Genomic DNA, 15,048 nt, shown 5'->3' on the forward strand with positions numbered 1-15,048 from the left:
ATTTAAAATGAACTAGTGAGAGCGGACAATATTATATAATTATATAATAATGTTGTATCTGCCGACCTTTGGTAATTGAACACGAAGATGTTGAAGTGGAAAATTGGTGTTGTGTTTAAAATAAAGAATAGATACATTCAAAAATAGTTATAAAGTAAGTTATAATCTTTGACAATGGTAACAATAATTGATACACAGATAAATGCAATGTTTATTTCCAGATGTACGTGGTAAGACTGGCTGAACACCTCTGAAGTTCCATTGGCAAATCGGCTGGTATTTACGCTGTTGGCCACCCCGATTCGTTTAGCTGGAGGTGGAAGATGAGTTCGCACGTGGATGACCTAACAACTTGTTTTGCAATTCCCTGTCTAGGTGTGGCCTCGACGATGTTCTTTGCTTGCTGGAGATGACGCCATCCGCATGAGTCGTTGGCAACGTGACTATTTTACAAATATATTGGAAATTGTTGTTTTTACATATGTGTACATTAAATTTATGCAAATATTTTAATTGGTTTTTACATTTTTTATTATCCTGTTGATCTTTTGGCCAATACAAAGTATTTCAATTTTATTATAGTTTTATACATCTTTTAGAAATCGTTCAGGTTTTACATATAGCTATGGTATTGCGTACATTCTTATTAGGATACAGGGTTTTATCACGTGTACATTATTTTAGACAATTTTCCATTATAATACATATATATGCTTGCATATAACAATACTTTATATTATCATCTAAGTTTAAACAGTAGTGTTGCTATTGTATGGCAGCTACCCTTGTAGCACTACTACATTCAAACGCTTTTGTGCTATATAGTACAAATATTATACCTATAATATGTATACAATATACATAAGGCACTAGAAAATAACTTATACCTGGATGCTTTAGACTGTAGCTATACCATTATTTAAGCTATTTAAAATAAATAAACAATAAATTAAGAAATATTAAACCATTAAATAAAATCGGAAAATTAAATATTAATGTAATATTTATGTAAAATGTATAAAATATATTTTTCTACATATTAATATTTACTAGCAATTGTAGTGTTATTGAAATTCTTATTTTTAGTGATCAAAGCATTAACAAGTTTTAATAATTTAAGCTTTTTATAGCTTTACTAACCTCTAGAGACGCATGCGTTCCAGTCAGATCTTCATTGTTTTCTAATTCAAGTCTAATATTATCATGAGGAGGAAGATTCATCGGATAAACTATCATGACAACCCCTCTAAGCATGTCCAACGCTTCTTGAACCTTTTTCTGAGTTAAAGTTATTTGTGACTGAACCAACTTCTATGACACAAAAGGATATCATTATGAATGATGTACAAAATTATGATTTTCAGTTAACTTTATAATAATAAGTTTTTATACTTTAGAAACACAAGCCTTAGCTTCTTCGATTGTTTTTGTCAACAAATTTTGCATTTGCTCATTAGGCTGTTTACCATTTCTTCGTCCTATTGGATCTTTATTGTATGTAAAGCCACCACTTGGTATACATTTTTCACCCCAGTTATCGACTAACTTCAGTTCAGTAACTTGTTCATCGGTCAAACCCATTATTTCTGGTGGTAATAGTGTGCCATGTTTTTTAAGTTCTTCCAGTTCTTGATGAAAATAATCACCAATAAAGTTTCATAATTTATATAATTTAACCGTTAAATTAAATAACAAATAATTACATACCACTACATATTCTAGATATCTTTAAACGTCCATTATAAATTGTTGTGATATTTAAAGTACAATCATCAACAAGAGTTTCTAAAGATGCATCATATAAAAACTGACTTTCATCACCATGCTTAACATGAATCAAAACCATTTTTAAACTGAAAAAACAAATTGGAAAGTTTGTGTTATAATTGTGTAATGTGTAGTAAATATTTAATCTTTATTAACTTATAATGCTTATATATTTAACTATATTTTATAGTTAAAAGAAAATTGTAGATTACATTTTTATATAAATGCAACATGTTTAAATTATGAATGTTTTGAAACCTTCGCTGCTATATTATTTATAAAATTAACATTTATGTCCTTGTTTTTCTGGTGGTTTAAATTATTTAAATAAATTAGTATTAATCTATGGTTAATAATTTAAAAGTTGTTTTTTAACATACATTTAGTCACAGAAGAAATTATTAATTTACCCCATAAACTTCAAAACAATTACATTATAAGCGTCCTTACTGATAAAACATCAATAACATATTCACTAGTAATGCCTTTTTTACTAAGTTGATCATGTTTTACTTCAAGCATCAAATAAACAATAATAATAATGTCATCTTGGTTCTTACCGAGTCAACTTTTGGGAAATTGAGTAGCAAAAAGAAATATCCAGACAATTAATCAATGTTTAAATGTGCTCTACAGAATTAACAGAAGCTGAATAACACAAATTTGAACTACAAAAGCCAAAATGTTCTAATAGAATTCGCGTATTCCTTTGTTCTCCTGTTTAACAAACATAAACATCGAAATATTATCAATATATCAACTGAACGGATACCATGGCAACCATTTAAAGTGATAAGTGTAGGCACTAGGCAATACATAGTGGGGTAGTAAGGGTGGTGCCTGGAAGGAAATGATATCAGAATGCAGCTCGCTCCGGGGACCGGGTAGCAGTTAGCACTTTTAAATGTTTAGGTCAAATTACTACAAATGGTGAATTATCAATTGCAAAAACAAAACAATTATCACTGTATAATGTTTATTTTGAGATATTACACAAATCATTAACCAATCATTTAGTCCATTTTTAATTTATAAAATAACATTCAATGAATTTAATGCTAATACTGAATACGAATAATAGTTTGGACACACTGCTAAGTCGTATATCAATTATAATATAATGTGTATGTTATGACATACCAATTAGGTAATGCTATTATTTATTATTATAAATGTGTATCAAAATAAAATCTACCAATGTATATTTTGTTGAAATCTGTTAAATATTTTTGAACAATACAACACCATTAACAGTTTATAAAACCGACTATATTAGGTTTAATACAGTATATAAATTATATATGTTCTGTGTAAACTAACCAGTAGTAGGTAATAAATAAAATTAATAATTATTGGGTAAATCGTTGGAAAGAAGAGAATTTAAGAATTTCCCTCTAGTGCAATTAATTTAATTACCACTAAAAATTACAGAATTTCTATTACCTTTTTAAAACTAAAATAAGGCTAGACATAGTTTACGGAAATGAAGGTTGGACATTGAATAAAAGATAAAAGGAAAATTTAAGAAGTTTACCCTTTCTTATTCTTATTCATAATTCCTCTAAACCTGTAACCTCCCCCGTTCCAATATGCTCAAATATTCTTAGTATTCTTTTAAGTCATAATATAATATCCTCCAAAATAACAATTTAAAAATAGCCACTGTTAATTAAACTTTTTAATCAGCTCAGGGTATAAACCTAGTTTATCGGGCACCCTTTTTTTTGGTTTTTTTTTAATCGATAGAATTTTTAATTCTGATTACGAATCTTCAAAAAAATTTGCCAGACATACTTAGTTTGGGAATTATAGACATATTTTTAAGATCCCAGCAATCTACATACGCGTGCGCCCAGCGGTGGACGTCTGCGGTGGACCTGCGCTGCTGACGGGTCTACTTTCCCCAGCCCGTCGTTTTTATTATAGTTATTAGTTATTACTATTGAATTACGATTCATTTTTTGTGAATTTTAAATATTTGATTAAGTGTAAAATGTGTTAGAAGTCCTTTAAAAATTACCAAAACCCGATTTTTGTATAATATTATAGAACTTTTTTTTGCAACAAGCACTTTCTTTTCACGTGATAAAATATTATGCGTACTTATTTACAATGTTTTTCATTTTAGTAGGTATAAAAAGTCAAAAAACAAATAAAAGGTTGCAAATAAGACAACATGTACAAATTATTTAGGTACAACGTACAAAAAATCATTGTTTATATTTTGTAACCGCGGTTTTTTATTAAAAATGTAATATATTTTCCTTGACGAATATTAAATTCCTATAGCAGTCTAAAATACATATTGAAACTGCTAAAACAGTAAACTTCATTAAAAATCTTGCACAATTTGTTTATTTAAATCACAAGTTTTTAAATGAATTAGGTATACAATATTTTATTTAAAAAATCTGAACTAAGCACATATTATTAGTAAACTTAACAAATTATTTATTAGCTTCCCACAAAATCATAATTTGTGATATATTTTGATAATTTTTATTCCGTAAAAAGAACGGACAGTTTCTAATAATTGTATAAAAGATAATTCTTTATTTATCACTTTGTTTAAATATAAAATTATTATAACTAAATACTGAAACTTTTAGTGTTTTAATCAATACTTGGATAGCTTATATTATAAATTATAATTTATAATATTATACTTTTCAACAATTCACTTTACAGTAATACTTTCTATGAAATAATTAATAATTCATTAAGTTTTTAAATGTACAAAACTGTAAAATTACACTGTGATTGTTAAATATATATACCTAGTTTAACTTTTGTTTATTTGATAGGGGGCCAGCTACGTTGCACATTGGGTCACCAGTCGATGGTTAAACGCGCACATGTGTTAAGTATAAATTTATTAATTATTAACTAATAATTAGTTAGTGTAAAAACTGTAATTACATTATTTGACAATAAAATTATATCATTGAAATAATATCGTATTTTTGTTGTAATCATATATATTCAGAGTAAAACACTCAACAACTGTTAAAATAATTGAAATTTTATAGTTGCTATTTTTGAAAAAAATTTGCCCACGTTATTTTACAATATTTTGAAATTAACAAAATACTTCCATTTTTAGTTTTCCAGTGCTCTATCAACTTTTGGAACTAATTGAAAATGTTAAAAAAATTTAAGTGATCAATAAACAGTTGCTTAAAATTTTTAAAAACTGCTTTTTAAATTGTTAAAGTGTAAAACTAAGGTCTGGAGGTGATGTGCAGGAGAGCAATACGTGCTTATAAATAAATAACCCACTTCAATCTTTCTTACATCTATCATAAAAATTTATAGACTTAATTAATACTCTGATTCTGATAACTATTTAAGAAAATATAAATATTTTCAATATTTTAAGCTGATTCTTTTATTATTTGAATTATGCCGTTCGCCGGGACCCGGTTTTATAGATAACAGAGAACTCTGATAAATATTAGTTAGATTTTAGTTACTTGTAATTTTTGTGGATTGGCATACTGATAGACTGTAGTATTATATTTTAGTGTTTTGGAGCCTGGTCATGCTGATAAAATAAAAATTTGTGTTATCATTCGGAAGAACTATTATCTCTTATCAATTTTTAGAAGAAGTGTCAACACTCAGCTGCCCCCCGTCGTCTTACTTTTTTTTGAATATTAGTAAATAATAATTATTAATTAACTTTTTAATTTTATCTTTTACTCTTCAATTAAATTTATATCATTCATACTTTTAATTTTGTTTTGTTTTTCATGTCAAGTAAATTATTATCTAATGGCCTGATGGCGTACAAATATACCAATTAATATATATAATAATATGACTTTATTAGAAGAATATTTTCTTGATTAAAATATTGAAGAAGTAAAAGCAGTACGTAGAATTTAAAATTAAATAACTATAAGTTTAAGTAATATAAAGGATACAGAAAATAGTAATACTAAGCCCATTAGTAACTATGTTTGTATTAAGCGATTAAAAGGTTTTAATACATTATTCTAAACTTAATATTTCAAAACGTTTTAGTTTTAAAATATTTTAATTGTTACATATTACCAGTAAATTATAACTTTTTATATTATGAGCGGTTTCCAGATGTCAAATGTTATTAATTATATTTTTCAGACATTACAACGTATCATAATGTAAAATAAAATATAAATTCCAAGTATAAATAAAATAAATTCACAATTGCATTTAAAATATACATTTTCTTGAGTGGTATAACTTAGCAGAGTTACAAATTATTATGTATTTAACTCTTGGTCAGTGGCAGTTTCTTTCTCTTGCAGATAATTTAAAAAAAATTATTATCTATAAATCAACTTGTTTTTTTAAAAAGTTATTTCAATTGTATTCTCATATCTATATATTATACTTATACCCTAAATTTATATATTGTCATAGTAGTATAAACTTGTGTTGTAATAGAAATGGCAGATCAAGAAGAAAATACCTACACGTCTGTAGCTGATCCATCTACAGAAGTTTTAAAACAAAGTATTCTTGATCATATTACCAAAGAAGCATCAGACAGTGTTTTCAAAAGTCAACAAATAGATGAGCCTGATATATCCGCTGATGAAAGGAGAAAAATTGCTGAAGAAATTCTAAATAGGAGTCATTCAAAATTTCTTTATAAATTTGGCGATTACTTACTTGAAACACATTTTAAATACTTTAAAACTCTAAATGAAACCGATCATGATGTTAATTTTCATTTGCATAGATTAAGTCGATCATTACGATCAAGAAAAGTATGCATTTTTAATTAATTTTATGTTCATCCATAATACATAAATGTACAACTATAATTTCTTTTATAGGTAATCTGTAAAAATCGACGATATCAAGCCCTTCTTGAAATGGTTAAAGGTGATTATTTTAATGACAGTGAAATGCGCAACCGAGAACCGCTTCTTTGGGAACAGCTGGTTGGACAGTATCTAAGCCCTGAAGAAAAACTAAATTTTGATCATTTAGATACTGAACAAAACACGTAAATGGATATACACTTATATATGTATATATATATATATACACAGTCCGTACCGAAAGTTCCCGGGTCTGCTGTTTTGTGTAGATACGACTCACTATATGCAATTTGTAACATTTCCAATGCTATTTTTGCTGAGAAACCAGATTTAAAGCAAATTTTAATGTCCACACTTTGTTCAATGATACTATTAATTTTCATGAGTAACCGAACTGTACTATTATCGTACTGTACCTACGCAAACTGCAGCTCATGCTTGTATAACCTTGAACTTGGTATGTACACTGTTAAGACATGCTAGTATTAGCTTACAAAGTTCACTGAAAACAAAGCCACTGGTACCATGTTAGTAAATTCATTCCTGGGACTTTTGGGACAGACTGTGTTATAGCAAAAATATTACATAAACTATTAAAACTATTTAAACTATTAAAAAATAAATATTACATAGACATTTTAATGGTTTCCCAAATTGGTTAAACTTGTACTTGTAGCCACTAGCAGTGTACTTTTGACTCAACTGTGAAGGTAGCAAAGAAATCATAATTTTAATTACATGTAGCTGTCACATTAAAATTAATATACATAATAACTTTAAAATTAATATTTGAATTTGTAGGATGTTTTTTTTTTAAATTTATTTTGAGTCATTTGAGTAGAGACCTGATTAAAATTTCTCTAACGCTTATTTCCAGAACTTTTCTTAATACTTAAAAATGTTTTTTTTTATTCCTTTATTTAAAAAAAAAATTACGGCTCTCTAAGATTTATAGTTATTTATTATAGGTTAACTGGTATCCTATTAGAGCAAATTGATCGTGACAGTAGAGATAATTTAAAGCAAATACAAGAGAGTAATGAAGCCAAAAAACTTGAAGAGGACATTAGCTCAGATGAAGAATCTATGGTTACTGAAGTTACTAAAACACAATCACTTTGGGGTGAGTATAGCCAAGCCAAACAAAAAACAGTTAAAATTGCAAAAATTCGTTGGAAAGAAAGTCATCCTCTAAATGAAAAACCATACAACACCAAAGAACTAAGTAAAAACGAACGGTTTCTATTATTAAACGAATTTCGTTCACATATGTTCCATAAATTCCTTAGTGGTCAAGAAGAAGACTTTGATTACAGGTAAGACCTAAAACCTATATGTGTGTGTGTATATATATATATATGTGTGTGTTAGGAATGGGACTAAAATCTGAAAATCTGGAGTTTTTAATTTTACGAAGATCTGGAATTTAATTTATTTCAAATCCAGATAAGCCTATTACGACTATATTATAACGTTTATGTTATCTTTATAATGATATTGTTTGGCCAATTCATTGTTGTTGTTTTTTTTTATTTGTATATTTAGCAAAGTGGATGATAATCCTGCATATGATAATTTAGCTATTCAAGGAATTGACGAAGAGGAAAAATATTTTGATTCAGAAAGTCCTGAAACATCACCTATGCCCATCGATGATAGTGATAATGATGATGAATTAGATATCTATATGAAAATGCTGCAAAAAAATGAAATGGCTGATGGTGTTACAGATAAATTTAAAAATTTGTAAACCTATTCATGTAGTTAAATTAATATTAAATAAAATAAAATATTAAGTTTTATATAACTATATTCCTACACCCTTCTGTCAATTGCATGGTTTTCAGTCACACAAATTAAGTAAACTTTTCGTCGGTCACAACTCTATTTTATGATTAGGGTAAATTTTTAGCCTGGTTGTCTGATCAAAGGTTAATTAGGAAAATTAAGTACATCACATTCAACTGTGATTGGCGTTATTATATGTTGCCATTAGTGATTCAAAGATAGTTGATACATTTCAATTCCTAATTAAACTTTATATGTTATAATTTCTACAATTTTAATACTAACACTTTAATCAATAATTTCAACAAAAGTTTCTCTCTTAATTAAGTGTTAACAAAATCTATATTATATTAATTAAACATTTGTTTTTGTGAATTGTGTGACCAATGGCAATTGTGTATAATATTCTATTAACATTTAATATATACATTTTATAATTGATAATCAATTCTAGCATTTATATAGTAAGTTAAATCATTGATTAAATACAATGTTATAAATAACTACTAAAAGAAATTTAATAAAACAATTTTTACAAAAATTTAAAAAAAAATTTTTCTTTTATAAAATTTAAATTATGTTCTTATGACCCAAATTATCTTTGAGACACTTTGGTTTTTTTTGCTATTCATTATAGGTTCCAAACATGGACGGTTTCCTAAAAACTGCCAATTTTAATGACCCACAACACATATGTAACTGAACGAACATTTTCTTAATTTATGTAATACTTACTTATGTTAGTGAAACATTTGGTAAAAGTTTGATGATGGAGAAATTATTTTAATTTTTAACACCAGTAGTAAGGGTTCAAATTTTCCAATTTACACTTATTGGAAATATACACAATTTATGCAACTAAATTAAATTTATTCTATAATATAGCTGTGTAAAAATACAATATTTTAGATTAAGCGCATCTAAATTAATAATGACAGTAATAAACAAAATATTTTTTTTTTTTAGCCCAAAAATTTAAAAAAATGTCCAAATTAAAAAATAAAATGTTTTCAAAATATGACTAGTGTACACTTCATTAGAATTTTAACTGTGCAGGTTTCATGTTGATAACACTATAGGCGGTTAATTACAATCGGGAACATACTTCATAGGGTGGTTTTGGATATATTTGTTTAATCAAACCACCTAAGTTAAAACAAAATATAAAAAAAAATGTTTATTTTTATAAATTATTAAGTTTAAACAACAACTTTTTCCATGTGTAAAATAGTTGTTGAACAATTGAAATTTGAACAGAATATTATTATTATTTTAACTTTTATATAAGAAGTTAAAAATTTCCGAAACATAATGTTTAAATAAATTGTATTATATAAAAGACAAATTTAAAAAAAGGAAGAAAATAGGTAGTGCAAAAAATATAGTTTTATTAATTTGAACAACATAAAAAATAACAAATAAACAAACATTTTGAATTCGTTGTAACCAACCAATAAAAATTCGAATAATTTTACATTGAGAACCATCTAATTACCTCTGCCTATATTAGGCCTGCATTTGTATACTACTATAATCGCGTGCAAAAAACAGATGTGTGCGCCATGCATAATATCATAACATTTAGATGATGTCATTCTCGGATTAATTATTCATGTAATTTCCCATTTTGCTTTGTAAAGAAGTGGAAAATCGATCAAGTGTATAATTACCGTTTTATTGTTTTTCTCTGACAATAAACGATGCATGTATAAATTTATTTTAGGGATAAAAAAATACAAGGCACGAAAAATACACTAGTTAATGTTCACCATTGACGTATATTAAATTGTGCAATTTTTAAATTGGAACTTATTACAGTAAGTTGCTGTGCTCGTACATAATATATTAATTTACTAGTATCATCGTCCATCGATTTTTTTTATTTCTATAGTTAAATGATTGTGTGAAAAATTGTTGAACTATAAAATAAATATTATAGTTATACCTCATTTAAACATTCCACATTATTTATTTAGTATAGAGAAAAAGTAGAGTAAGTACTAAAATCATTTATAATAGTTAGTTAAAAAAATTAATTATTTAATTTGACTGTAAACGGAATTATAAAATTATTAAGTAATAACTATGATATATAAAGTATGTAACGTTTATAATATCATAACTTACATAACTTCATATTTATTTAAATCTTTGAATTTTGATATTACTACTATACTGGGTTATCGAAATGCTATGTAACAGTTTTTTTGAGCGAAGCTGAGAAGATTGCTTTTACAATAATGTGTTCTTATTAATTTGTCTGTGTCTGCACCCACGATATATTTTAAACCACTGAACCAATTTCTTCGAGTAGCATTTTTATAAATTATAAAGCGTACTTGAAAGGTCTTTTAAAGAATCAAACATTTTTTAAAAATTCACTCCTTCTACTTTCAAAATGGAGAATAACACCAAAAAAATGTACATATTTTTCAACTTGAAATGACGGTGCTCTAAAACTTTTTTAAAAATAGTCTAATTAGTTCCCAATAACTATGGAATATTTTTTAGACATAGTACTACCGATAAACGTTGACAAACCAAAAAAAAATATTATAAACCCTTTCCCGTAAAATAGGTGGACGCTTTTTCTTTATTTCGCTTTTTTAAGTGAAGTTTTAGGGCTTCAGGTTTAGAAATTCGACCGAAGGTAAATCTAGAATGGGGTTATAACATATAAAATTTTTTCAAAAATTTGTTGTCAAATTTTTTTTTATTTACACTTTGACCGTTATCAATTATGTCTAGGTTATGATATGTGTGAGTGAATCAAGAGTCAACAGGTATTCCGCATTTAAAAATATTTTCATTAGATTGTTAATTAGGTACGATATATGAGTAACAATGGCAATTAATTATTATATATAAACGAACAACCCTAATCGTATACACCCTAAAACTAAAAAAATGTTAAGCAAATTAAGCCATTGTTCTTAAGTTCAATGCTTTTGATATTTGTATTTCTACCATAGTAGATACTAGATTCGCATCGAAATGTTTATTTGAAAGTGATTTTGACATTTTCAGTTGTAATAACTCATACATACCTGTGACCTCCCCATTCCCAATATGCTTCGTCCACACTAAGCTACCAACCCACTGTACTAGCTTTTTCATTAAAATAATAATGTAAGCTAAAAAGAGTTTCTTATAAAATCCTTAGTATATTTAATGATAAAAAATAATTTTAAGTGTGATGAGATAAACCTCTATATCTACCTTCCAATCACTATACGACACTGTACTTATAGTTCGAAACATAGTTGAATCCATGGAATACAGAAAAAAAAATAATAAGCAAATTTTAATAAGTATTGTTTTTTTAAATTATTTCAATCCCATATACCGTAACTACATTTTTTATAAACTTACAAACAAATAAACAATATTTTTAATAGTATACCTACACCTAGTAATTACTACACAAAATGAAAATGAACAAATTTGCTTTATTGCGTTTCCTTTCAAAAATTTGAAAATAACCATCATCTTTGGATTTTGAAAAGAAGGTTAAAACGTTGTCCACAGACCACAGCGAATTTGCCTTGAAAAAGTTACTTTGAAATGTGAATTTTTTGATATTGATAATGGATTATGGTCAAATAATATCGATTACGTGAAAGATAAGACAATATTTTGTAATTATAATTTTTCTTAATTAATACAATTATTTCTTAAATAAAAGTGATTAATGACATAGCTGAGAGGGGCGTTGGTATAGTTGCAAAATGTAATCAATATCTCGCTCAAATTGTAGATCTAATGCAATTTTTACTCCAAGTATTACAAATGAATCGCAAGACAGTACAAACGTACGCTTTCTACAATGGATGCGTCCGACGAGTAAAAAAAACAATTTTTGATGGGTAAACTAAACTATAAGTTGCTATTTGACTTTTAAAAGTCACCGCTTAAAATGCAATATCACCCCTTAAAATAATATTTTAAACTTAAATAATAAATATAACTTGATCATTAAAAATAATGATTTAATTTGAAATTTGTTTAGCTAAAATATATTATATGTATAAATTATAATTTGTTCTACTGTACTAGTATAAAAATAATAATTAATATATCTGTAGACTGTGATCTAATACCTTGAAGTCTGAAGATGACCGCAACCGAACTTTTGGCATTGACTGCATTTATTCTCACCTCTGAAATGGTGTACGGCGTAGACGTTTGTAGTGATTATCACGACACGGATTGTATTCACCCTACTGTCACTCGAAATGTACATCACTATGTAAATGAGTGGGCTGTCGAGGTACCTGGGGTACCAGACGAGGAAGCCAAAACGTTCTTGGAAGAAATGGGCTTTCAGTATAAAAAACGAGTTAAGTACTCTCATTATTCGTTATATATATAAATAACAAATTGATAAATTATAATAATGCAATTTTTAAAGTAATTTTTTTTTTTAGTTAGGGCTGGGTACAGATATACATATAGTTACAGAGTCAACCGTACCACCGGAACACGTTATGCCCAACGAAAATATCATCAAAACGCTAAACAATCATGAAAAAGTTGAGTAGTATGTTTATAACGTATAGTTAACACAAGTTAAACAGAGGAAATGTAATGGAAATCGGTATATATATTTGGGTGAGAAAAAAATGCTCAAGCCAGGTGTGGCGCGTTTCAGTCTCTGCGCTGGTATCTTAAAGTGGCCAGAGTATATTTATATATTTATGTATAACATCATAGTAGAAACATAAAAGAACATAATTTTAATGTTTTTTTATCCTGAATTTCTCATATTGTTAACTTCTAATTAGTAGACGTACTACATTTTAAGATACAATGTCAAAAAATTGACACTACAGCCAATAGCGCCATAATTATTACTTATAACAAAATGTCGGAGTGTTTGACACTTTTTCTAAATACCCAAAACCTCCTCTCCTTTGGACTCTAAATGGAATTTTCCACCCCCTCCCCCCAAAAAAATTCTGGGTTATAGGTATTTTTAGTATTACAGTAGGCTGAAGTAGTAAGTTAACATTGATTATTAGCTTCAGACGGATTTGCCGCATAAGCATGAACGTTAAAACGTAAATAATTGTATTTTACGACAGGTAGTATCTGCAGCGCAAAAGCATGTAGTGGATCACGTTCAAAACAACCCTGCAATCAACTCGTTAACTGATGCGATAGACGTTTACTGTGAACACGTGAATCCCGCCACAATCGTAATGGACGACGGTCGTGAAAACTTGCTGAGAGTTTTACAAACAATGACCGATGAAGAAAAAAAAGTGTACCCTAAAAGACCAGAAGCCATTTATCATCTCAGTCTTATTGACGCTTTGACTGCGCTTGACGGCAATGAAAATGCAGAATTGGATGTCGACGATGAACAATCAGAAGTAGAGGAAGTCATATCCGAATAAAACAATTTGCAGGGGCGAATGTAATTTATAAAAAAAAAAATACTTAGTTTAAACAATAAATATACAATTTAAATGTTATTAAAGGGATATAAAAAAATACGACCGTGCAAACTACAATACCATTTATTGTTACAAATAAAACTATTTTCACATGAAATTATATAAAAACCATTGAAAAATCGATCAAGTTGTGCTATTTTTCAGGTTAATTTAGCTTCGATGCCGAGCTGAAAACCAATATTTTTAATTTTTTGTCTGAACCAAGTATAACTTTTTAAATACTAGGCAGATTTTCTTTATGTAACGGGTTATTTCACGAAAAGTGGTCACTCAGTAGGTATTGTATTTTTACGAACAAATTTGAACTTTTTTAAACAAATGTTTTTAAATATTCTGTTCTTTATCACTTTAAAGAACAATATACAAAAAAAAAGTCGTGATAGGAACGTTTTGTTTTTAATTTATCCAATAACCCATAAGTTCAATTCCAGGGCAATGAGGGCTGGGAGATGTCAGAGTTTCTATAAAAAATGTGATTATCTTGGTTGTAACTTGTACTTGAAATGAAACAATTGGATTTGAATGATACGGATCCTCTGCAAGAAGACACCTTATTTTAATGTATATTTAGGATAAAATTAATTACGTGATGTGATTCAAATTCAAAACTTGAAAGGAGAATTAGTTAACGAAATGTTGGGTCACGCCTAAAACGAAAATAACTTTAGACGGTTGGATGGTACGACTCTTGCCTAAAGAGTATGTACATCGGTCGTCCTAAAAGTATTAATACATTTCATTAAAAATAACTAACAGAAGTGAATTCATTAATTACTACGAAAGAACGATAACAATTTTGTAGTTAATAAAAAAGGTAGATTTTCCTATGTAAACTGTGTTTATACCTTAGTCGCGAAAATAGACGGTTCCATCTATTAATGTTATTATCATGTAAAATCTATATTTTGGTCAATATTACTACGTGAAAAGACTATATTATTCAATGTGTTTGATCTGTTTTAATTTTCATTTGCGGTGTAATATGTAGGCACACAGTTAACGCATGGGTACAGGATAACTGAATTTTATGTAATCTGTTCTGTGGACTGCGTTAGGTACATGTCTATACTGCCTACTGGTCGTAGGTATTAATGTATTGCTGATTCCTCGATCTCTGTATATTATTTCAGAAATCTTTGACTTGTTCCAACTCTCGACGACGCCCTAAGAAAATTTATTGTAATTTATGTTTTCGTTTATTATTATTGTATCTATAAAAA

The 15,048-nt window shown here is 27.7% G+C and overlaps 3 protein-coding genes across 4 annotated transcripts in view; 2 read left to right on the forward strand and 1 right to left on the reverse strand.

The window, feature by feature from the left end:
* Positions 1–2,515, reverse strand: part of LOC126847237 (cilia- and flagella-associated protein 298-like) — a 34,399-nt gene extending 31,884 nt beyond the window's left edge. Inside the window, exons 1-4 of the mRNA XM_050587396.1 lie at positions 2,328–2,515; positions 1,708–1,853; positions 1,393–1,628; positions 1,141–1,311 (exon numbers count right to left, since the gene is read on the reverse strand). Of these exons, the coding sequence (XP_050443353.1) occupies positions 1,141–1,311; positions 1,393–1,628; positions 1,708–1,846 (546 nt within the window). The 5' untranslated portion in view covers positions 1,847–1,853; positions 2,328–2,515. The remainder of the gene's footprint in view (positions 1–1,140; positions 1,312–1,392; positions 1,629–1,707; positions 1,854–2,327) is intronic.
* Positions 2,516–5,383: 2,868 nt separating this feature from the next.
* On the forward strand, positions 5,384–8,734 carry LOC126846511 (coiled-coil domain-containing protein 97). The gene is made up of 5 exons (XM_050585985.1): positions 5,384–5,640; positions 6,199–6,524; positions 6,594–6,766; positions 7,550–7,897; positions 8,127–8,734. Exons 2-5 carry the CDS (start codon positions 6,201–6,203, stop codon positions 8,329–8,331), a joined length of 1,050 nt encoding a protein of 349 aa, XP_050441942.1. The 5' UTR covers positions 5,384–5,640; positions 6,199–6,200; the 3' UTR covers positions 8,332–8,734.
* Positions 8,735–10,057: 1,323 nt separating this feature from the next.
* Positions 10,058–13,925, forward strand: LOC126846591 (uncharacterized). Of its 2 annotated transcripts, XM_050586201.1 has the most exons (5): positions 10,118–10,186; positions 10,261–10,362; positions 12,455–12,708; positions 12,797–12,901; positions 13,454–13,925. In XM_050586201.1, exons 3-5 carry the CDS (start codon positions 12,484–12,486, stop codon positions 13,766–13,768), a joined length of 645 nt encoding a protein of 214 aa, XP_050442158.1. In that variant the 5' UTR covers positions 10,118–10,186; positions 10,261–10,362; positions 12,455–12,483; the 3' UTR covers positions 13,769–13,925. The 2 variants fall into 2 exon arrangements, with proteins under 2 accessions (XP_050442157.1, XP_050442158.1); XM_050586200.1 differs by lacking the exon at positions 10,261–10,362 and having other exon boundaries at positions 10,058–10,186.
* Positions 13,926–15,048: the final 1,123 nt, after the last annotated feature.

This window comes from Adelges cooleyi, unplaced genomic scaffold, assembly GCF_023614345.1.
Source record: "Adelges cooleyi isolate 19-005CV unplaced genomic scaffold, UGA_ACOO_1.1 ACOO_flye_CR_arks_rails_tigmint_CR_PRNA_9, whole genome shotgun sequence".
Classification (NCBI taxonomy): domain Eukaryota; kingdom Metazoa; phylum Arthropoda; class Insecta; order Hemiptera; family Adelgidae; genus Adelges; species Adelges cooleyi.